General features: G+C 39.0%; 1 protein-coding gene across 1 annotated transcript in view; it reads left to right on the top strand.

Annotated features, from left to right (window-relative positions):
- The window catches only part of LOC124237626 (glutaredoxin domain-containing cysteine-rich protein 1), a 111,594-nt gene that overhangs the window by 82,878 nt on the left and 4,106 nt on the right, over positions 1-24,610 (top strand). The window contains exon 3 of the mRNA XM_046657491.1: positions 17,543-17,608. Coding sequence (XP_046513447.1) covers positions 17,543-17,608 — 66 coding nt within the window. The remainder of the gene's footprint in view (positions 1-17,542; positions 17,609-24,610) is intronic.

The following is a 24,610-nucleotide window of genomic DNA, read 5'->3' as shown; positions in this document are numbered from 1 at the left end:
TGAGGAAACCCGCATATGGTGCAAATCTTACTAAAATGCCAATGCAGTTCTTGCCTTAAAAAGAACATGAAGTATATGCCTGCGACGCTTAGGTCAATACAGTGAATTGGTAAGTTAGGAAATGAGATTTTAAATTTTTAATGGTTCTTCCCTTCTAAGGTAATGTGCAGAATAAACAAAGTTTTATCTTTGAAGAATTGGGGGGCTCACTCAGCCAGTTCAGGACAAGGTCTCATTGAGTCTGAGCACTTGGCAGTTGTTTGAAACAAAACTCTGGTATTCTTGCTCAGGAATGATGTCAGACAAAATCAGACTTTACCTACTGCTATTTGGGCTTACTGGAGAACACCTCAAATATAAACATCCTGAAGCTTTCAGATTTCTTCATTATCCTACTTTATCACGGGCGCTATTTAATCAATAAAGAGTAGATATTATTTTTTCGGACTACTGTTGTTACTTTAGAAACCTGCAGAAAAATTTATATATTTTTTCAAGTATGTTTTCAAAGATGAAATTTAGGGTCAAAATGGTTTCATTAGAAGCAAAATTATTATGGAAATGAAGTGTAAATGTAATTTGGTTTATAAATCCTGCTTTATATGCAATGTCACAGAAATCTCTCTCTAGCATAAGTAGAGTTGCAGTCATCTGTCCTTGTGACTCGTGGTTTGCTCTGCTGTGGCTAATACTGTCGGATTAAAAATACACATTACGGCAGGGTAGAAATGGCTTTGGTTACAGAGTGATGGGAAACAAAGCACAGCCATAAATTTGCTACATCCAGTGCTATTTTATGACCCTAATAAATCATCTTTAAGTTTGACCCAAAGTTACTTGGAGAATAAATCATCTTGATTTTTCCAACTTGTGCTTTTTGATATGTGGGCTTTGGTTTGCACAGTGGAGAAATCTTGACTAATAATCTATGTATTTGGAAGATGTATTTTTGTCATTCTAGCAAAATAACCAATTTACCTGTGACCAAGTTTTATTTTTGCCTTAAATATTGTCACTATTCATTTTGTTGTAAATTTATACAGCAAAACCATAAATTCTACAAGTTTAAATTTATTGTGGAGAGCTGTCATCTTTAATTATAGTGTTTTGAAGATGACTCTGTAATGTACTCCCCAAAGTGCAGTTATAAAGGACGGTAAAACAGCATGCTGACTGTATGAAAATATAAACTGCAGTAAATACTATAAATTTTATGTTAATATTTTATATTAATAAAATAGACAATAGAATATGAATATCTAACAATATACATGTATATCCCTCTCTTTATCTCATCCCTCACAATGGGACGCCATCTTGGTAGTAGTCCCTTGGCCATGTTAGTACTCTGGATACTATTTCCTGAATGTTGTTTGCTTCTGTTCTTTTCCCTAAATTCCTACTACATTAATTCAGTCTCTTACCATGGTTAGTTTGTAGTCATTTTGACAATTTGTTGAGCAAATGAATATTTTAATTGATATATGTATATAAATATTCTATAGTAATAGGAGTTTATTACCTGTAATTATGGTACCTTTTGGGTAGGTGATGTCTTAAAATAGATTACTGAAAGTTGGAATTTGGATTATCTATATGATATTTTTTCCTTTTTTTTGCTATCTGTGGGAAACAAAATATTTGGTGAAGGTAATTATTTAAAAAAAATTTTCAAATTGACATATATGTGACACATAACATTGTGTAAATTTAAGTTGTACAACATGTTATCTTGATACATTCATGGTGAAGGTTATTATTGATCACAGAGTAGATTGGCAAATTGCACTTTTAATGAGCAGGAACATTGTGTGTCTATTTACAGTCAGTGCCCTGGCTAAAGTTCAAAATTTATGGCAGAAGAGAATCATAAAAATGTGTAGCTGAAGATGTATTAAGAATCTTTCATTTTCTGATACTTTGACATCTGGGACCTTGCTGACACTGGAAAGAAACAGCAAACATCTGGCCCTGGAGTGCAGCTTTGCTATGCCAGCCACAGTCCAGAGCCCACACCCTCCACCATCTTCGGGATAGCACTCAGCCACTACCCCTCTGCCCTAATCATCTCAGGGCCAAGTCCCAGGCCTCTAGAGACAACCCCTATACCCCACAGCCAGGTGAAATTATTCAAATTAGCCAATCCCAACCCTGCTTACCCTGCTTGCCTTTCCAGTGGGGAAACCGTAATGGAGGTGTCCCCCACTCCCCTCTTCCTATTTGGCCCCTGTGTGGCCTGGCTTGCCCCCTCCTCTTGGGAGCTGTGAGTGTAACAGCTATCTTTTATCTACTTATCTGTTGGCCTCACCATATCTGAATAATAATAATAAAGCCTACATTTTAAAATAGGAGAGAATTTAATACTTTTTTAAAAGCTTACATTTATTGAGTACTTTATGACAGGCACAGTGGCAAACGCTTTACGTGCAGGATCTCACTAAATCCTCCTAGCTTTAGGACATAGATGCTATTATTACCCCCATGTTACAAATAAAAGGACTGAGGCTGTGAGAGATTAGGAAAGCGACTCAAATTCCATAGCCAGGAGGTGGTGGAGCGAAGTTTAGAACAGGGCTTTCTGAGACTAGTCTCTACTGTCAGCTGCCGAGCTTGAATATGCTCCTGTCACCTGGCTGTACTCTGTCTAAAAAAACAGCAAATTCATTCCCTTCATTTCCATTTATACTTTTCATCCATTGGCTGATTATTTTCTTAATATGGCAATAAACTTGAAAGGAATATACTGAAACTTCTATCCCATAAAAAGAGAGCTCCACATTTTAATTGTATAATCAATGTTCTCCATGTACATGTAATTAAGTAGAGCATGAAGACTACTTCAACGTACCTGAAAAAATGGAAAATTTTAATTTCTGAAGATAATATCACAGAACTACAAGTTAATGATAAATTGTAAAAATATAAATGATTGAATAAAAAGTCATCCAAGTAGCTGTTATAAGGGGGAAAATGTCTGTTTGTGCCTTTTCATAAAAAAAAAAGAAAAAAGGAGATACCACAGAGGTCACATTTGGGCAGGCATGCTTGAATTTCACATTTGTGGCATTTCCCAACAGAGAATCATCTGATCTAAACATTTTACGTGTCCTGACTTCTCCATAATGTAGAGGGTCTTGTTTCAAGGAATAATCCCCTCTGAAAACGGAAATTTAAACAGAAGAAATGTTTTTCACCTTTCTGATCCTTCTTCTTGTCTACAGTCATTGGCTCAATATTGTCTGCCACAGACACATTCTGAGAACTAGCTTAAAAAATATGATTAGCAAATTAGTAGATTTGGCTTTCCTGGCAATGAAATACACCTCAAGTTGTTGACTTGATATTTGGTAGCTACATTAGGTTCTCCTGGGCTGTCAAAAGGTATTTTAACATCAACAGACAACTTAGGAACAAATGGCCTAACAGAAGCACAACCCAGATGACTCCTGGGACCTCTGACCACTTAGGATATGGGGGACATTAAAGTGAGCTGCAAAACTGCATTCTTGGTGCATGTCCAAAATCCTCACCAAGATTTTCATGAATTCTTGAGGGCAAAGGGGGGAGGAGGGTAAAGAGGTTTGGCGTTCTTACGATAGCTTCTGCCTCAGGTGTATTTCTTCTTCCTGCAGTTTCTCTGCTGCACCATAGTTACCCTTGTTGTGAAATTCAGCCCTTTCTGGTTTCTCTGTACACGATACCTACAAAGCACTTCGGAGCAGAATTTACTTCAGACTCAGAGGGGTAGATGAAGCGAGAGAGAGAAAGGAGGGACTTTGCACTAAACAAACTGGCTGTGACAGACAGCTTCCAATTAAATCTGAGTTTCTTCAAAGTTGTTTTGTGGGCACAGCCCTTCAGGTGTCTTCACCACACAGCCTTAGATTGCCCCACTTAGCACTGACAGCACCCCTTGTCCCCAGCCTCTCTGTCCTCTCTCTTTGAAGCAAAAGCAAAGACTCTTTCTTTGTCTTCTACAGAGCAGTGAGGCCATTCTCCTTTACTGCCTCTGGGCTCCAACACTCTCCCATCCTCAGATGCACTTTTGCCCTCAAGATACCCCCCAAATCAGGACATTTCCCCCAAGCAACTTTTTCCCTTAGAGGTATCCTGCTTGAGGCAATGATTAGGAATTTTCAAAAACTCATATAAAGTCTATCATACACTGAATTAAGAAAACAGCTGTCAATCACTAACAGCTCCTAAAAAATAGACGATTAAACCAGCCCAAAGCATATAGTTGTCTCAGCAGTCTGTGAGCATTGGTAGGGAGGCAATGAGCCCACTACATTCCTAACATGGTTTGATGTGAGATGGTTGCTGGAGTTTAACTTCTACTTAATGTACTTTTTGTTAACTGTTGTGATATATAAGCCTATGCTGATTGTATTATTACCAAAACATATGGGGAGAAGTGGCAAGGACTGTATTATAAATTCATAACTTTTTCAGCCATAAACTAGGGACAATAAGTATAGCTATAGGTGTTTCCCTTCTTCTTCAATTCAACCCTTACCTCTTTCTCAGAGATTATTGGAATGCCTTTGTACCACAGTCAAATTTTCCTTCCTTGGTCCTCAATTAACTACATTTGCAGAGAGTCTCGACTTTGTTTATTTTGCTTGTCCTGAATACAGTTGTCTTATTGCATTAGTTAGTTTTTGATTCACCTTGCACAGAGGCTGAGGCCCATCACCACTCAGTAGATGATAGCTTGGCATGGGGCTTGATGCTGGACTCTGCAAAGTGTCCAGCTTGTTCTCTTAATTGAATTTTTGACTCTTGGAAAGTATCCAATTTAAAACACTGGATTCAGGAATCAGTGACAGTTATTTATTCTGCACTGGGAGGAAAGGTATCTGGATTTATGTGGAGTTTTTCTAGAGGACAAATCTATTTATTTGAACTCTCAAACATAAGTCCTCAGCAGTGTATGTACCTCACTAGAAGCTTCCAAATGCTTGCTTGTCATCATTTGGGCGTGTGTGTGATATCCTTCTTACATTTTAGCTGATTTGTCTTGAATGCTGGGCTCAAGGAACTGATGCTATGATTTTCCTGCTTTCTGTCTCTTTTATCCTGATTGCAAATCCCAGAGCAAAGAGATGATAGTTTATTCTGGTCCCATAGAAAAAGGAGATACTGATACTTATGATCTGATGTAGACAAGACTTGTATTGAAGCAGAGTTTAGTTGCTGCGGTGTTTTCTGGCATCTTTAATTTAGAAATGTACCTGTATGTTGTGGTAGTCTTTGAAAGAGTGCTTGGATGCATTTTATTATTTGTAGCACATTCTTTAGCTTTAATTCTATGCTCCTTTTTGTGGTGGACTGGTGTGTATTTATTAGGTTGAACCATAACAAATTGTCTTTGTTTGTTCCTTTTTAGGAATGATGGCAGTGCTGTGTTGTTCAATCTTATATTATTTCAGAACAAAGAGCAACCAGAGGAAGGGAGATTGTGACCAAATTGCAAACTATAGGTATCAAGGAGCCAGGCCACAGAATTCCACCTTGTTGAACTGAGTTATCCTAACACTACGATCTAAGGCAGGCAGTACGCCTGGGGGAGTGAGGTGCCAGACGTGGGTGAAGGCCATGGACACGAAGCATCCTGCTTTCTTTCCTTGGTTCTGAATCTTGAGGATTCTTGTCCATTAGTCGAGCTAAAGCTTTGGAAAGGAATGCTACAGCATGGTCTTTCATTCAGCAAATATTTATGAGAAACTAATGTGAGTCTAGTCCCATGCTAGCTGGCAGTCTTATACAGTGTTGGTCTCTTCGTGGAGAAGAGATTGGTAGCAAGCAAGAATAAAACCAGGGAAGTGGTGGACCCTTGGAATAGTATGTTGTCAGTAGTGGTGATGAGAAATGGGTGGATTCAAAATAAACATTACAGGTGAATCAACAGGACTTACTGATGGATTAGATGTGGGGCGATGAAAAGTGAGGAGTCAAGGTCAACTGCTAGAATGCTGATTTGAGTAAGTGGCTATTTGATGGTGCCATTTATAGTTTAGTAAGTGTGTGCTTTGGTTTTAAGAGCCTGGATAGTTTCCATATGAGGGTTTATGTTTTGAGTCTTAGAGACTGCTTCATTTATACATTCTAATAAAATTCTTTGACTTTTATTCTCATACCTCATAATATCTTAACTGGTTACTTTTATATTTTCCAATATTTTTTCCCATTTTGTTTTATTTTTAAAATGTTTCTGAGGCTCTCTTTATTTTAATTGTTTTAGTCTGCTGTGGCTTTGGTTATAATATTTTACTTCACTAGTATCTTTTCCTAGATTTTATTTGCTTAGTTTTATCTAGTTTTCATTGATTATTTTAAACTTCGTTTTATTCTCACAGTTTACTTTTTTATTTTCTTTTTACTGCTTCAGGTATGCTTTTGCAGTGACTGTGCTTTGCCTTATTAAATGGTTGGTAAGATGAATGATCACTTCATGGATAGTTTTTATATTACCCCATCCTCTAAATCAGGGGACTGTGTATTTACTCTCGGTGCCCTGAAACACACCTGCCTACATCCTTTAACCAGTGACCTCTATTTCTGTCCATTTGCTTGTGTGCTTCACAGGAAGGAAGACAGGAGACAAACAGGTCAGACTTTCACAGTCTAAGTTTGCCTACACTGATGGCGTAAATAAGATGCTGGAACAGTCTATGAGGTGTATGAAATGATAAGATCTAAAATCTATGTTCTTTGTCATCTATCACTGAACATTAGAGAAAACATAATATATTGCTATCATGGTGTTTGAGTATGGTAATAAAAGTAACAGTAGTAATAGATATTATTTATTAAGTACTTACTACGTTCTACATTAAACTGTGGCTTAACGTGTGCTAGTATCATGCTTTATTCTCCTAGTATCACTTAGATGGAGATATTATTTTTCAATATACATATATTCAGAACTGAAAAGAGTGAAGTTCAATGAAGGAAAGCATGGATTTTAGAGCCAGGTACACCTAGATTTGAATCTTGACCCTGCCAACTGTCAGCTGTATGAGGATCTGGAACAAGTATCCTCGGAATACGTGTACTTTTATAAACCTTTGAGTCTCAGATTCTCTCTTTTTAAAATTGAGGATTTTAAAAGACAACTTTCAGGGATGCAGTGAAGATGAAATGAGTGGTGCTTGTAGAGCACGTCGTCAATGCCAGATCCTCATTAAACTATTAGAGGCTTCCCCTAGGACAGCTACTGTGTCGCTGCTCAAACTCCTTCCTCCCACACTCCTTAAGAACTGTCCTCCTGGCGTTGTCCTACCTGCTGAAACAGCCAAGGTCCTCAAGAGAGGAATCAGGGGAACCTTGTAACTTTCAGAAAATCCCAACCTTGCTTGTTTGGAGGCCACAGAGGCCAGGACAAAGGGAGATGACAAAGGAGCACCAGGCTTTGTTCTCAGTCCAGATTTAGAGACCTGAGTGTATTCATCCTCCCTGAACCTGCCTGCACAATTAGTTCCTCCTTTTGCTTCTCCGAACAGGAGACAGTTCTGGCAGGGAGAGTCCCTGGAGGAATGAAGGAAAGAGTCTAAAAATATCAACAAGAACTCTCTTTGGACAAGGTTACTATTGCCACCCTGTTTTACTTTTCCTAAATCTTGTCCTAAAAAAAATTCTTAAGTTTTGGGAAGTACCCAGGAGTTTGTGCTGGTCTCCAACTCACTCTCTCTAATGTCCTCCTCTTCTTATCACTCTCTCTGTCTCTCTCTCCATAAATCTAACTATGTATCTATACATACATATATCTATACATATATGTGTATCTTTACAGCTATATCTGTTATGTATTTATCTATGTATCTATGTATTCATCTATCATCTATGTGAATCATAGGTTATTGGTTCAAACAAGGTAGATATTTATTTGTCTGAAAAATAAATCTGAGTTGTTAGTGGTCCAGGGGTATAGATTGTCTTGCCCCATGAATGATTCTTCTGTCTTGTTGCATCTTCCTTCAGAGTGAGTCCTCACTTCATGGTTAAAAATGGCTCAGCTCCATGACATTTTTTTCCAGCTTGTTAAAAGTTAACAAGAGTACATATAGGATGATCAGCTTGATTTTAAGAGTATGTCCTGGAAGCTGTATGCTTTACTTCTGCTCATATCTCACTGGCAAGGACTTAGTCACATGGCTACATCTAACCACACAGGAGGTCAGGAAACAAATATTTCATAAATGTTACTCCCAAATAAATTTCAGGTGATTTTCTAACTAAAAAGGAGAGTGGACAATGGATAGAGCAGTGAGGTGGGGGTAATTAATATTTTCTCCACACTCTCAGTAGAAGGAGGATAGTCCCAACAAGAGAAGGTCACTACTGTTGATTTAAAAAAGAAAGTGGTTGCCAATGAGTTTTTCAAAACACATCTTTGGAATTAGGCTCCATGGAAAATCCATTACTTCTCCTAGTTTGCTGAAAACAACAACAAGAATAAACAAATATTATTCCCATTACCAAGGCTCTGCGTGTGCCTGGCACCATGCTAAGCATATAACATGCATTATCTCATTTATTTCTTACAGCCCTACCTGATAGAGATATCTTTATCTTCACTTTATTTCTGAGAAAACTGAGGTTTTGAGGGGTTAAGTAACTTACCCAGCTCACACACAAAGTAGCAGAGAGAGGATATGATGTTTGGCTAAGCCCACAATTTTAACCCCAACGTGGCAGCCTTCCTGACATAACTTGTTACCTGCATGATTCACTTTCCTTCACCCTAAGGTTATAGGAAGATTCTCATCATCCTTATTCTTTTGGTCTGAAGATACATAATAGATGGACTCAAGCAGGCATCAACCCCAATAGAATGAAAGAAATCTTCAGCTTCATTGCTGGTTGTACTGGTTACTTTCTGTTTTCCCTTCCAGATCCACTCTCTCTGGCTGGGTCTGAACCTCAGGAAGGCCCACTTTACAGGCTGTATCGCACAGATGCCTTTACCCTCTGCCTTCATTCAGGGGGAGGCTAGGGTAGGAAATCTGAGCGAGGCAGGAGTCTCTATCTGGTGGAGGTATTTATTTTCTCTGCTCCCTTCATTCTGAGATGCTTTCTGGCAGTTGCTGAGTTTCTCTCTGCCTCTTTCCCATAGCTACATCTTTTGTTAGATTCTGCGATTCTGCATCTTCCTCATGAACATTAGACCTGGGGTAGTAACAGTTTCCGGTTATTGCCAGCCACTGGGTGCTTCACCAAACTTGTTGGTTTACTTAATGTTGTCCACACTTCTTTATAAGGGCCCTTCATCAGGTCCATCTAGTAAATAATAATAAATAAATAATAATATCTGCAATAATAATAAATACCATCTCTGTCCTGCTGGGATCTTGAAAGATACATTGGGTGATTCTCAAGTTTAACAAGAACCACTATTAGACAACCATGACTCTTTAGTATTGTTGTGCCTTGTAAGAATGGAATATCTGCTTCATTTCATGACCATGACCTTCAGTACACTGCAGAGAAATCTTTCTAGGTGGCAACCGGGGGTGATGTCTTCCATCTTTTGCTAATTTTACTAAGATAGAAATATGAAAGGTAAAGTCATTTTTACTGACTATATAAACTGCAGTGATGAGTCTTCAGTAACCGATCCATGTCCGAACATCCTTGGATCCCGTCTGAAATTAAGGCCCATTCAAGTTGGAGCTCTCTCCTATTAATGGAATTTTAATTGATATTTTGATCAACTAACTATATTTCTCAATTACTTTTAAGATGTGAATTTTCCTCAAGTATTTTTCCTGGTGAATGATTAAATATCCATATTGTCCCAGAAAAGCAATCTACTCAATCTTCTTCAGTAGTATTGTTCACTAGCTGTCCTCAGTTTTTGACTCTTCAGAGAGCCCTAGGTGAAAGCTAGCTAAATTTCCCATAATGAAGAATGCTTTAGCCATTCTGCAACTTAGCTGAGAACCTTTATGGTCTGTAAAGTCCTCAAATTTCATACCAACTTTTCTTTTTAATAAGTCACAAAATTGAGTCTTTCATCCCAATATTTTGCATGAGCCCCTCCTTTTTTTTTTTTTAACTACGTTGTCTTTCACTTTATGGTCATATCATCTAAAAACAATGTAAAACTTTTGTAGATCTCTATTTATATTTTATTATTTATTGACTCTAGACAGAAAATGTTTGTGGACCGAATTTTGTGAGCTCGACATTGATTCTAAGTTATAAACGCTCTCAGGGAGTCTAATAATAAGAATAAGAATAAGAATACAAATACTATTTGTTAAATTTCTATTCTGTGTCATGCAAGGTTCTAGACTTATATATCATCTCATGTAATCCTTACAACAACACTGTAAATATTATTATACCCAATTTACAAATGAGGAAACTGAGCCTTAAAGAGTTTATGTTTCTTGTTCTAGTTAAATTAATTCATAAGTGGAGGTGCTAGGATTTAATCTGGGGTCTTATTTAGAAAACCTTTGGTGAGCTTAACCACTGCATTCTGAAAATCAGTTTATGCAAAGAGAATTTTGTGACACAGCAGACAATCTTAAATCTATTAAATAGAAGAGTCTTCTGGCTTCTTCTAGTTCAACTCCAACACTATCTTTTTTTTAACTGGTGACTTGATACCACTTTTGTATGATTTAATATTAATTTTAAAGGAATAAGAGAGATGACTTCCTGCAATAGAGAAGAGAATAATATATTCCCATGATCATCTATTTTGATGATACGGCTTTATTATAAAAAAATCAAGATTGGCTTCCACAGGAAATTGTTCTTTACAGCTACTCTGAAAAAAAGTGGCTCAGCATTAATTATGTACAACTAAAATCATTGTCTTTGGCAGGCATTTTCTAACACCCAACGGTCTGTATTATATAGTTGGGTAAAATAAGTCAATGAGTTTACTTAATTTTGCAGTTAATTCTTCCTGCCAGAGGAACAAGAAAACTATGCTCTTTAGAATAGATTATCCATGGGAATCTTTACTGTGTTTTTTAAGACCCTAGTGGGATATTGCTATACCTGCTTTCAGCATTTTCCAAGCCTAAGAATTTGGTGTAGAAGTCCAGGGCCTCAATGGAATTTTTTCACGTACTGGAGCAGATCCAGAGCTGAATCCCGAAGTAAATTCTGACACTGTCAGCAGGCCCAGGTGGCCCGCCTCCAGGGTTGATGTAACCTCCCGTTCTGGTGGGCATGGCAGCCAGAGCAGCAAACATTTATTTATTGAGCACATCCTTTGGCAGGCGTTATGCTAGGTGCTGGTTGAGCTCCTTGAACGCCAACCCCGCCATCTGCTCTGCTGATTACACAGCAGAAGGATCCTAGCAGCCAGCACTAGACAGTCCTAGCCTCCTGGCCTGCATGAGAGAGCGCAGCCTCCAGGGGTTTTCTCTTCACTTTCCAGCCAAACGAGAGAAGCGATGGTTAGGGGAAATCATTTACACAGTGTTTGTCCCTCTCATTCGTCTAGGTATCTGGCATTCTATCATCAGATCACATCAGCTTAGTGTCTTGCAGGTTTCCCTCCATAAAGGTGCACTTTAATTTATACCTTCCTTTAAAAATCAGCAGTCATTATAAGAAACAGCCATTTGGAATTTAATCCTGTATTTACTGTATTTACAAAAAGAGTCAGGACTTTAATACAGCAAATACTTATTATTGAGTGTCTGTGGTGCACCACACAAAGTGCTGGGTCCTGTAATCACCACTGGGCTTGCTGTGCAGTGGGGCAAAATGTGGTCTGAGAGCACAGAGGAGGGAACAGCTGATTCTGTCTGGGAACATCGAAGAAGCTTCATTGAGAAAGTAATATTTCAATGGGTTTGGGAGAATGTATAGGAGCTTTCCAGGACAGAGTTTATGGAGGATAGAAAAAACTTGAAGTAAAGAATGGAGCATGTGCAAAGGCATGTGATCTCATGGAAGGACCGAGTATGTTCAGGAGAAGGGGAGAAATTCCGAGTATCAAGAGCATATGGTATTAAAGGACAGGGCTGGGAAGGTTGGTGCAACCAGCGAGTGAAGGCCTTCGTAGACTATGCTAAAGGGTGTGGGTCTCATCCCAGTCACTAGAAGATACTCCAACAAGCAGTGTAGAGTATGCAATAAAATGGACAGAGATAGATAAATAAATGGCAGGGCGGCACTTAAGTGAGAGGGAAAAGGAGCCTGGTTTAAACCAGGAGGAGAGATGAAAACTTCTACTGTTTGATTCAAGAGACATGTCTGTGATGGCATTTATTTGAAGACTATCTATATATGTACATATATTTTCTGTGTGTGTGTGTATGTGCGAGGAAGATTGACCCTGAGCTGACATTTGTTGCCAATCTTCCTCTTTTTGCTTGAGGAAGATTGTGACTGAGCTAACATCTGTGCCAACCTTCCTCTATTTTGTATGTGGCATGCCGCCACAGCATGGCTGACGAGTGGTGCTAGGATCTGCAACCATGAACCCCAGTGCACCAAAGTGGAGCATGAACTTAACTACCATACCACCAGGCTAGCCCCTGAAGACTATATTTTTATAGTTAATGAAAAAGCAAGGACCTTATTATATTAGCCACTTCATCTAAAATATTATGCAAGGCATTGCATTGTTGAGACTAATGTACTAAGAAAAATTTTGTTTCAACTGAGGAGCTGACTCAGAATCAAATTTAAGGCTCTATCATAGCTATTATTTTGAGATTTATTTAGGACATTTCCTATGTCCTGAATTCCTCCTCAGATTTTATTTTATTATACCATTGTATGGCTCTTTTATTGCAAGCTGGTTTCACAGTAAGATGAAGCGGTGTATGAATAAATGTAAATAGAAAGTAAAATAAAATAATATATACAGTATGTATGCACAGACACACAGTATGTATATTTGTATTATACATTCAAATTCGTGTTTGGTTTTGATTAATGAGAAAATTTTTAAGTTTTTCCAGGCCCCTTGAAATGTCAGGTTAATAGTTTTCAAACATTAGTGTTTTGTGTGGAATTCCAGAAGCTGGATATCAACGAAGGGATGGCTAAAATCTGTGGGTGGGATTTTCAATAATTTTCGAGAAGAAAATACTTAAATGTTTGTATTTGTTTATTTTTTTTTATAATGGTTTTTGGAAACTCTTGACCTAGCAATCTTCCCAGAGCTCTAGAAGAGTGTGCTAAATACAAGCTGATTTATACCAATCTACTGTTTTCTTCGGCTTATTGTATCAAATCGATTGCTTTCACTGTGGCCTGGCATCTCACCTATGTTTTCTCCAGGCCTCTGATCCAAAATACAGTGTAGAATCTGATAGGAAGTTTCCTTGAACAAAACTTATCTAGAATGAGAGGCAGTGGTGACAACAAAGGGTCAAGTACACATAATGTTTGGTAACCTTGTTGTCCTAATTAATTTCCTTCCCTCACTCTATCTCTATGCTCAGTTAACCACTATTTTTCCTAAAAGATAACTTCATCATCACTTTATGGAGAATGCTTTCCCTAACTCTCCCGATTAGGTTAAATTCACCCGATTCTATGCTTTCGTAGCATCTTGTGCCAACTTCACTTTTGCAGTATTTATGACAGTTAGAAATTTTCATTTATTTGTATAATCATCTATTTTCTCCAAAAGATTTTACATTTCCTCAGTGATGGGAGCCATTTTTTTGCTTATTGTTGCATATCTTTTTCTTTAATTATGTTTATGTTACCATATTGTTTTCTTTTTTTAAATTATTTTATAACACTTAGCCTAGTGCCTAACCCATAATGGGGGCTGAAAACAGGGGGGAATGTGAAAATGAATAAAGGGACATTGGAATGAGTGTGAATGAGCATGGTGGCACACTGCACGTTCATGGAGAACAATGGTGGGTAAGTGTTCTGACAGTCTTAGTCAGCAGGGGGCTGATTTCTTTTCTCACCTTTTTCTTAGTCCTTGAAAGTATGAGTCTCTTCTTTGGTGATCTATATATGAGGAAAAATTATATAGACTGTCTTATCTTTAAGAAGCTTTATTTGACATGTAAAATAAAGTGGCTTGTTCACATGTCCCAGCTCACTGCTTAGAATTTTAAGAAGGGAAGTATTTGACTGAGAATAGAGCTAATTTCATGTATTGAAGGGTAATGAAATAGGTCCTTTCCTGGCATATGCAACACATCTGAAATAACTGAATAGGGCATGGTGCTGAGATACAAAAAGAACGGGGATGTTCTGTAGCTTCTCTGGCACATTCGTTTTGTTTGGAGTCATTGTAGTGAAAGCTTTTGTTCACATGAGCTTCTTGGGCACCTAGTCAACACTGAGCCCTAACTGTAGACTGTCGTGTTCCCCAGGCCAGGAGTTATCTGTACGTTTATTTTGTTTTTCACTAAAACAGTTGTGTTATATCGGTGATTGGGAGCATGCACGGTACAATAGAAAGAGCGTAGATTTTGGAATCAGTGTGACCTGAATTCAAGATCTGGCCAGGACTTGTAGTGATTAACCGAAAGGCCCTGAGCATGTTCCTTATTTTCTTCACACTTTAGTTTCTTCATTTTAAAAATTGAGATAAGGGACCCGCTGCATGGTGTGGTGTTAAGTTCGTGCCCTCCGCTTCTGTGTCCTGGGGTTCGTGGGTTTGGATCCTGGGCTCAGACCTCTGCACTGCTCATCAAGCCATGCTATGGCAGTGTCCCACAGATGAAAAAAAACTAAAGGAAGGTTGGCAAAGATGTTAGCTCAGGGCCAATCTTTCTCAAAAGAAAAAGAATTGAGATAACATTGCTTGCTTTGCACTGATGATTCAAAGAGCCAATGTCTGTAAAGCACATAAATTATATTATTTTTGGAAAAAAATGATTCTAAATCAATTGAAAAATATACTAGAAATATTTCTGTAGGTGTCCTGGAAGTCTTGGTAAACTACGCCAGATAGTAGCATGATTATCAATTTCCACTTGCATAGAATTGAATGGTAGAGTTATATTTAAAAAGTAACACACTCGTATGTCGTATTCTTAGCCAAACACCAGGCAGGAAAAGATTATTTCCTAATTCTGAAGGAAATGCATTCTCTTTGGGGGACATAGGGTTTCTTTATAGGCTAGGTAATAATTGGAATGCTCTTGACAGAAAATTGCATGGAGTGAGACCTTTGGAACATGTAAATGCAGTGCCGAGCCGGGCAGGTGGAGAGCTACCCTGGTAAATGTCTCTAGCCTCAGGATGTGGGGAATCTAATCTATCCTGAAACTTGCTGGCTGGACTGCGATTCCCTCCTGCTGCCGCTGCTGCTCAGGAGCAGAGAGGGCACCATCTGATTTCCTTGTCTTGCCCTGCAGGATCTTGCTGTCGGGTTCAACAAGGACAGGGTCAGGTAGAGGGTGGGGATGTGGGTCCCTGTGGGGAAACAAGGACTTTTGGTACTGTTTCTGCTCAGCAGGTGGCACAGGGACCAGAGAACCCGTTCCAGGAACTGATCTGAAGCCCAGCCAGGTGGAGCTGTGGGTGGAGGCCACGTTGAGCGGCCACAGTTGAGAGAGGGACAGAGGTGCTCAGCTCTCAGGTCTCTGTTACAAAGCAAAATTTTTCCCACCTTAAGCACTTAGTGCACCCCCTGAGCTCTACACACCCAGGTGTCTTGAAGAGCAGAGGCTCCCATGTCTTTAGGTACATTGATGATGGGAGCAAAGCCTGCATTTTTCCCAAAACGTGGAGTCTCTTTTGGTAGTACTGATGGTGCTGGAATTATTTGGCCAAGGCAGAGCAAATTTCATGTATTTAAGGGTAATTCGGCCTATGCGTTGAATTCTAAACAACTGTCTATGACACGCTGACTGCCAAGATAAGACATGATCTGGGACAGAGATTTGTGATGGTGTCTCTGGTACATTCATTTTGTCTGGAGTCATTACAGTGTGTTTTCTTTCCCTGAAGAAAAATGGGTCATATATTCTCCTTGCTGCTTTAGCTCATGTACCAAATTCCCTAGAGGCTTTTCCCATTTTGTCTTAGTTAACTCTGAAAAGAAATAGACTGTAGCAAAAGTAAAACATCACCAGTTATTACCATGTTTTAGATTTCAGTGTCTCACTTTAGGTGCGTCATGTCTGTATTCCTAGCAAAACCACCTACAAATGAAAGACTAAAACCTACATAGATCCTCTGTGGCTCTGTGCATTCATTCATAGTGCGTTTAAATATATCAAGTCGACGTTTCTTGATGAGGGTTATACAAGATACACTGAAGTAAATGACACTCAGAACTGAAGGTTCCTGTACCTCACCACAGGGATTACCTCCCCTGTCTTAGACACCTCACCTAATCTTCAAGGTCAAGATCAAATGCTATCAACTTCAGAAAGCCTTCTCTAGCCTCAGGAAGCAGATCTTTCCCCGCTGCTGTCATTCCTGAGCTTACTCTTCTTTGGCATCACTCATTGACACTTATTTTCCATTCTACCTTGTGGGTTACTTTGATGTGTGTTTACATAGAAATATATTGTAACCTCCTTAAGAACTAGGATTTTTTTGTTTTTTACATGAGTCCTTGTGTTTTCCACCCTGCCTAGCACAAATAGAAATCCAAAAAGTATTTTTTATGTGATGATATTTCTCCCTGTCTTGTTGACTAATCAGAATGGATTCAACACCTGTGTGCTGGCAACTGTTATTCTGTGCCAGGAATATGATGTGAGCAAGGCAGACGTGGTCTCTGCCTTGGATTAGAAACAGTTACTCCAAGTTTTCCTTCTTCCTCGTCTATGGCTATACCTTGGGAAGTAGACTGGAAGAAAGTAAGAGGCTGGAAAAGAAAGGAAAATGAGGTACTTTGAAGAAACGTGATGAATTTGTTGAAAAGCACATACATTGTCCCCATTCTCATTTCCACAGTAAAGATAGAGAAATTAAAACATTGACTCTGGAGTAAGTCCTGTCCTGGTGTTCAAATTCCCACCCTGCTTCCTCTCTGGGTGACCTTGGGATTGTTATTTAATCTCACTGAGGGTCAGTTTCTGCTATTAATAGAGTCTACCACATCCAGTTAGATGACGTTGGATGCCTAGCCCACAATATGTGTTTAATTAGTGTTGGTGGCTATTTTTATTATTATTATTATCAGCTGCTGTTATCTTTACAGGCGTGAGGCTAAGGAGGGCCATGTCCAGGACTTCTTGGAATAGGGCAGAGACAGCCCAGGCTGGGAATTTGCTCAAAGTTGTCCTTTCCCGGATGGTAGAGCTGTTTTCAGGCTCCCTGAACAACTCTAAAGGATGTGCTGGAACCTTCCATATCTGGACTTAATCTGACAGCTGTGGGCTTCCCGGCACTCACCTCCAGCTGGCAGTCTTTCCCTTGTCTGCAGTAAACCTTATCTCATGAGAGACTATGTGAAAGGAGAGAGAAATGTCTTCTCCTCTTTGGCCTCTGGGCTGCAAGTTTGCTTGGATCTGAAGGGAAGAATTGTGTTCAGTATTTTGTGGGTTAAGCTTTCCTGGCTAGAACTTTGTTTTCTCAAATACTAACAAAATGGATTTTTCTTTCCCCCCTACCCTCTTCTTGTTAATAGGGTGCTGAGAAAATTTTGTCAATGAATGAATCAGGAGAACTGCAAGACCTTTTAACCAAAATTGAGGTAATTGTGCTTTTAGCACCTTACTTTTAGTAATCAAAATGTTAAACACATTCTGATTGTAATTGAGTTTTCCTAATTGAATTTCCCTCCCCAACCACCGTGTTCTTACAAATATGTAACAGGATACATGTGGCAGTTTTAATTTGATGTCACCTGCCTTTAGGTTTGCTCCAGCTAGAGTGACTATAGTGTTAGCTTCTAACAACCTCATGCTATTAGGTGAGAATTCCAATCAGCTTTGCTAGATCCTAATTGTCCATAATAGAGATGTTGATGAGGGGTTTCTAGCGAGGCAATTGTCTTTTAAGCACATTTAAATATTTCGTTTAAATTATTTTATTTTTCCCATGGACCAGCTCATCATTTCTGAAGGTTCCAGAAAAAGTTATCTCTGCAAAAGCGCACATTTTAATTTTGTTCCAATACTTACAATTACAACATGAGAGAAAAACTTATTCAAATATATAATGTATCAAATCAGTTTGCAACCAGGAATCCCTTAATAGTCTTTGCTAAACTATTGTATCAGCCTGTTTCTATCTATGTTAAGGAAGCTAAAATATTTTATGGTCCAACTGGTACACTTTGAGGGTGGAAAGGGGGCATTAATAATTGTTCTGGGACAGCAAACATGAACCAGGACTTTCCCAGGTGAACTAGTGAACATGCTCACCCAGGATCTGTATGTCTCTACCTGCTCTTCTTGGTCTGGTCTCCTTGGCTGATCTCGTTTCTGATTCTGTACCGTTCTTTCCACTTCACTTGAAAGAAAGAACTATTTGTGGTTTCTTACTACCATTCCTTTGTGCAAGCTGTTCAGTCTGCCCAGAATGCTATTGTTTAATTCCTCATTTCCTTCCAGCATCTTCTAGGCCCATCTGCATATCACTTCTTCCTAAAATTATTCTGATTTCTCTCACCTTTGAATTCCTATAATCCTCTTTTTGTTGGGTGCTTATTGAAATTTTCCTCATATTACTTTTCTGTGGGTATTTGCCTCTTGTCCCAAATGAGCTATATGCCTCTTGGTTTTAGGAATCATGTTTTATTTATATTGCGATCTTGCCCAGAAGGACAAATACAATGAGGGTGTGTATTTGATAGTCTAAAACTCCTTACAGCTCAAAATCTATGTGGATGGGTTTCTTTCTTTCCTTTTGTTCCTATATTTTACTCCAATCCCGTGAAACCATTAATTTGGGTTAATGTCTATCTTTTTATTTAAGTGATTGAACTTAGTTAATGTGTATTATTATTTTCTGTGCACATTTTTAATTTTTGTAGTGTTATGTAATATATCTAATTTTGTTTCTGATTATTTTCTCTAGGCACTATATTTTTAAGAACCGCCTCATTGCTATGTGAACATTGAATCCCTTTCTTCTAACTGCTGCATACTTCTCCATGGCAGTACCGCTCAAAAGAACTTTCTTTGATGATGGAAATGTTTTATATCTATACTATCCAAAATAGTAGACACTGGCTGCATGTAGCTATTGAGCACTTAAAATGTGGCTAGTGTGACTGAGGAACTGGATTTTTAATTTTATTTAATTTTACTTGACTTAAATTTAAAGTCAAATAGCCACATGTGGCTAGTGGCCCCTGTTTTGGACAGTCAGCTGTATGGAGCCCAGCCACTATTTTTTATCTACCCCCTTTTCCACTGATGGACACCCAGATGGCCTCTAACTCCCTCCTCAGACAAACAGTGCTGCAAGGAACAACCTTGAACATGTTCCCTTATGGCTTTCTCTGTGAGGGAAAATTGCCGGATCCTAGCTTGTGCATATACTTAGTTTTCCAGGAGGTGCCAGATGGCTCTCCGGCTCACCATTCAACGCTCCCTCCTGTAGAGAAGGAGGTTTCGTATGTTTCCACATTCCTGACAATATTTTACATTGTTCTCTGATTTACAGTTCTCTAATTTTTGCCAGGATAGCAGGTAGAGAGGGATATTGTACTACTGTTTTAATTTACAATTTTCTGATTACCACTGAGTTTGGGCATCTCATTGTATGCCTATTAGATTTTTACATTTTTTCTGTAAATTGTGTGTTCTTATGCCTTGCCCATTAAAAGTCCTGGAATTGTCTCTTTCTCTTTTTTGGTGGGGGGGGGGGGCAGGTAATTTTTAGAAGATCCTTCTATATTCTAGATATTAAATTTTAGTGGGTTTTAGTCATTGCCAATATTTCCTTCCCTTTTTTTCATCTTCTTTCCTGGTGCCATTCACCCAATAGGAACCCTTTGATATAATCAAAGCCATCATTTTTCCTTATGTTTTGTGCTTTCGAACTTTTTTTTTTTCAAAGATTGGCATCTGAGCTAACATCTGTTGCCACTCTTTTTTTCTTTTTTTCCTTCTTCTTCTTCTCCCCAAAGCCCTCCAGTACATAGTTGTATATTCTAGATGTAGGGCCTTCTGGGTGTGCTATGTGGGACACCCTCTCAGCATGGCCTGATGAGCGGTGCTAGGTCCTCGCCTGGGATCCGAACCGGCAAAATCCTGGGCTGTGAAAGTGGAGCTCGTGAACTTAACCACTCAACCACGGGGCCATCCCTTGCTTTTGAACATTTATTTATGAAGTACCCTATTATCCTACATTTTCTTCCATTAACTTTATAATTTTTCACACCCAGGTCTTTAATTCATACAGAATCCAATTCTGTTTTCTTACATATAGTGGGCTAGTTTTCTAACATCATTTACTAAATAATCTATTATTTCTTTATTGCTTTGTTGTGCCAATTTTATATTATACTAAAATCCCCATATATACTTGGGTCTTTGTCTGAGCTCTCTAGTAAGTTCCATTGATCTATCTGTTTCTTGATGTACCAATATCATACTGTTTTCATTTCTGTGGTTAATAGCAACTTTTAGATTCTTATAGGGTGAATCACCCTTGTTGCTCTGTTTAAAGACTGACAATTGACTTAGCTATTCATGGACTTTTATTCTTTTGAGTCTATAATTCTTTAATTCTGCAACTTGACTAACATCACCATGTTATCTTAACATAGCCCTCCCTCTCTCTCAGCTCAAAGAATTTTGGAAAGAAGATTTTGTTCTCTTCATTAAGTCTGTCTCTTTCTACAGATGACACAAATAAGGTGCAAACATTTAAGACTATTCTTAATGTTTAAAACAATGGTATGATACTGGCTTCTAATGTTATAGGAGTTGCAAGTTGCTATAACTCCATTGGACTGCTTTTCCCATATAACAAAGCTAGTAGAGAGTTTGAAGCCACCCAAGAAAGCACTGAACTCTACCTGAGAGGAGACTGGGGTTTAAGGTAAACTAACCCAGGAAAAGAGACTAGTCCTGGAGAAGTTGGAAGAGCCAAGCAAAGCGGGTAAGGGATGCAGGATTCAGATCCAAACCCATCTCATTCTTCTGGTTGGCTTTTGGCAATGGAGCAGGAGTTAAATATTCATAACACAGGAAACACTGGAGTCCTTACCGTGTAGCAAGTAATGTTCTTAGTATCATTTGTATTAAGTCATTAAAATCTTACAACAACTCTGCAAGATGGGTTTTATTATTATCCCCATTTGACAGACAAGGGAACAGAGGCAGAGAGGATGAATTCACTTGCTCAAACCCTTATAGATAGCGTTTGATTCCTAATTCTAATCAGCCTGACTCCAAAGTTCATGATCTTAAACATGAGTCTATACTGCCATCACTCAAATTAAGTGGCATGTAGGTGTCTGGGAAATCTGACCATACATGGCAAGACCCAAGGCTTGGGTGAGAAGTTTCCTGGGAGGTGGGCAGGCTATTAGGTCCAGGGAACAGACTGGGTTTTAACACTGGGCTTTGATTAATCTTGGAAGATAGGCAAATTGGTGATAACTTTAGAGAGACACCAAGCAGATCCCAATAACTTCTAGTTTCTTGTTACTTGGGTGCTACATAGTAGACCATGACTGCTCTGGTCCTCCTAATTCAGGCTCCAATTGTCAGCAGTTATCCCCAGTGAAGATGGGGAAAGAGGCCTGGCAGTTGCGGATGGGCCCTCAGAAATGGAGTCAACAAGTAATTTCAAGTTTTCTGGTCCGAGAATCATATTTTACATCCTGCTCAACTGAAAATTGCTCTGGGAAGCTGAGTAGGCCTGAGTCGTGGATGAAGATTGTCAGTGGCCTCAGACATGAGGAGCTGACCAAAGGCAGCAGAAGCAAGTGAAATATGGCTGGTATGGAGGCTTGGGTTCAATAGAGCTAGCTGCCCCAATGGGGATTCTGCTCCTGAGGCAGTGTGCAGGGGAGCCTCCCAATGAGATACGAACTCCATGTGGACACAGATTCTTGTCAATTTTGTTCTCTTCTTTACCTCTAGTGTCTAGAACAGGGATGGTCAAATAATGGGCACTCAAATATTTGTTGAGTGAATAGATGAATGAATCCTTTTTGGTCCAAGGTTTTTTGGAGAAGGCAAAGCAATTAGTTGATGAAAAAGAAAAGAAAAATTATTGTTTTATGTAGGAAAATGCTTGGGTGAAAATGATGAATGAAAACATTTTTTGGTAAAATTTATTTATTTATATATTTATGTATTTATTTATGTTAATAAACAGGCTAAAGATTAGAAGCAAAGAGGTGTCTAAGGATTCCTTCAAAACAATAACCAAGATGAATAACTGATCCTGCTGTGTCCGCACAGAGAAAGCAGGGGAGTCCTGAGATGTATTAACAAACACCTGGTTATGGCAGAGACTGGATTAAAGATCCTATACAGTAGAGAAGCTCTAAGTAAGCTATTGCCTTGCAATGCTTTTTAAAGATGTGAGAAAACATTTTGTTGTCATTTCTAGTAAGATTGCCAACACAGTGTCCATTTTCTATACTTGTTTTCTCGTAAAGCCTGATTCTCCCCTGAGGGCTGGTGACTACTTATTTGTTGTTCATGAAGAACAGAGGTAAGATTCCCAGCTACACTGAGGATGCTGGAAATGGCACAGGCTGCCTGTCCATTGGAGCTATCAGAGCCTGTCCTGACCCTCCCTGGAGAAGCGCCAATCTGGATGACAGCCTCTCTCCGTGGGGGGTGGTCACGGCATGTTCAGAGACTACAACAGCAGGCAACCACCTACTCCTCTGGGAAATCAGGCCGTGTGCTCGGTCGGCCTCTCTCTGAAATCTGAACATGTTTTTAAGTAGGTTTATGGCAGTACATCCCACTGGGCTCAAGAATCAGACTCATAGGTTCAGGCTTATACATTTAGGATTATAAGCTCCAAATTTTCTTTGTGTCTGCATTTTGTTCAGTGGCTTCTTTCCCAACCCTGCAAATTGAGGATGCTAGAAACTTTAATTATCAGGAAAAATCCTGTTTATTATCAGCTTGATCAGACAGAGAGGTGTTTATTAACAGGCACGTAACAAGTATTTGTTGAATTAAATTGTTGAGTATAGTTTAAAACAAAATACATAGAGGCGAACTGTCAGAGATGATTATATGCCAAGTGTGCACTCTGACAGTTTGTTATGTCAATTGAGTCTGCTTCATAGACAATCTGGATGATGAGGTTTATGGTCACAGAGACTCACATAAGTTAATTCCTCTTTGGTAGAATATTTAAGAGACTTTCAAGCTCTTTTGAAATAGGATTAGATGATGTGAAGTTAAAAATAAGAAGTACATTCATTTCCTGATCTTGAAGAAGACACTGAAGACTCTTGATTTTAGCATGCTGTTTCTATATTTTGTTGTTGTTAGTGCCATCGAATCCATTCTGACTCCTAGCGACCTTGTGTACAGCAGAGCGGAACCCTGCCTGGTCTTTTTGCCCCATCCGTTCATCTTCTGGTGCTATATCAGACATTGCTCCACTGCTATTCACAGGGTTTTCATGACCAATCTTTTTGGATGTAGGGGGCCAGGCTTTCTTCCTAGTTTCTATATTAGATAATGGGAAAAACTCTACATTTCTGAAATTTGAGTTTGTGCTCCAAAGGAAATCCATCTGACAATCATTCATGAGCTCCATCCTTGCATCATTGTCCCTTGTCCTTTGTTAGAGACTCAGGACTTCTTGTGTGCTTCAACTGAGATGACTGCAGTATGGAGTGGACCTATTCAAAGACCTTATGGCAGGGCTAAGGGCCACCAGTAACAGAACAGGGACGTGTCTGCTATATCTCCAATGCCTGGCAAGTGGACAACCAATAAATATTTGTGGAATGAATGAATAAGTGAAAGAGTCTCACCCACTGAGTATCTATTTTTTAAAAGCCCTTCACCAAGAATATGTGAATAGAAAGAGATGAAAGGAGGACGATTTCTCACTCCTTTTTTCTTGAATTCTACCCTAAAGAAATCGGCCTCTACCCAAACCGCTATTCAGAGGAGGAACCTTCTGTAGATTCAGGACTCTGTGTTTTATTCTCAACCAAGTCTGCATGATTTCTGGCTTTGCAGGGTGCCAGGGCCCTGAAGAGCTACCCTGGATTCCTTAATTACTTGAAGGTCAAAGTTTCTGTAGTGAACCTCTTCATTGAAAGTGGAAGTCTGTTTTATTGCCAATAATGACTATTGTTGACTTCAGTTATTCCTTCTTCTTCCAGCCTGGAACACTGCCCAAGTTTGGGGGAATTCCTTCGCTCTTTTTCCATCTTACCTTGAGGGCAAAGCTATCTACTGAGGTGCTGACCTTAGGACATAGGAGCATCTAATATAAGCCAACTGTAGTTCCACTATAACAAAAGTACTCTTTGAAGGAGATAGCTAGGAATGACTGAGTTATTTATTTTTATTAGAAGAACAAGTGGAGTGGACTGTTATGGATGATATAAGAGGAATGGGATTCCTGGAGGTTAATGGAGCACTGGGAGAGTGTTAGGGGTTGACCTTAAGACCACTCCCGGCCCTAGCCTCACTTCTGCTTTAATGGTAGCATTTAGCCTTTTAACTGTTTTAGATTTGGTGATCCCATGTAATATATTATTTGGGAAAGATGCGTGTAAATAAAGGTTGAAAATCACTATTAA

Source organism: Equus quagga, chromosome 3, assembly GCF_021613505.1.
Source record: "Equus quagga isolate Etosha38 chromosome 3, UCLA_HA_Equagga_1.0, whole genome shotgun sequence".
In the NCBI taxonomy this organism is placed as follows: domain Eukaryota; kingdom Metazoa; phylum Chordata; class Mammalia; order Perissodactyla; family Equidae; genus Equus; species Equus quagga.
This window is presented reverse-complemented; position numbering and strand designations above follow the sequence as displayed.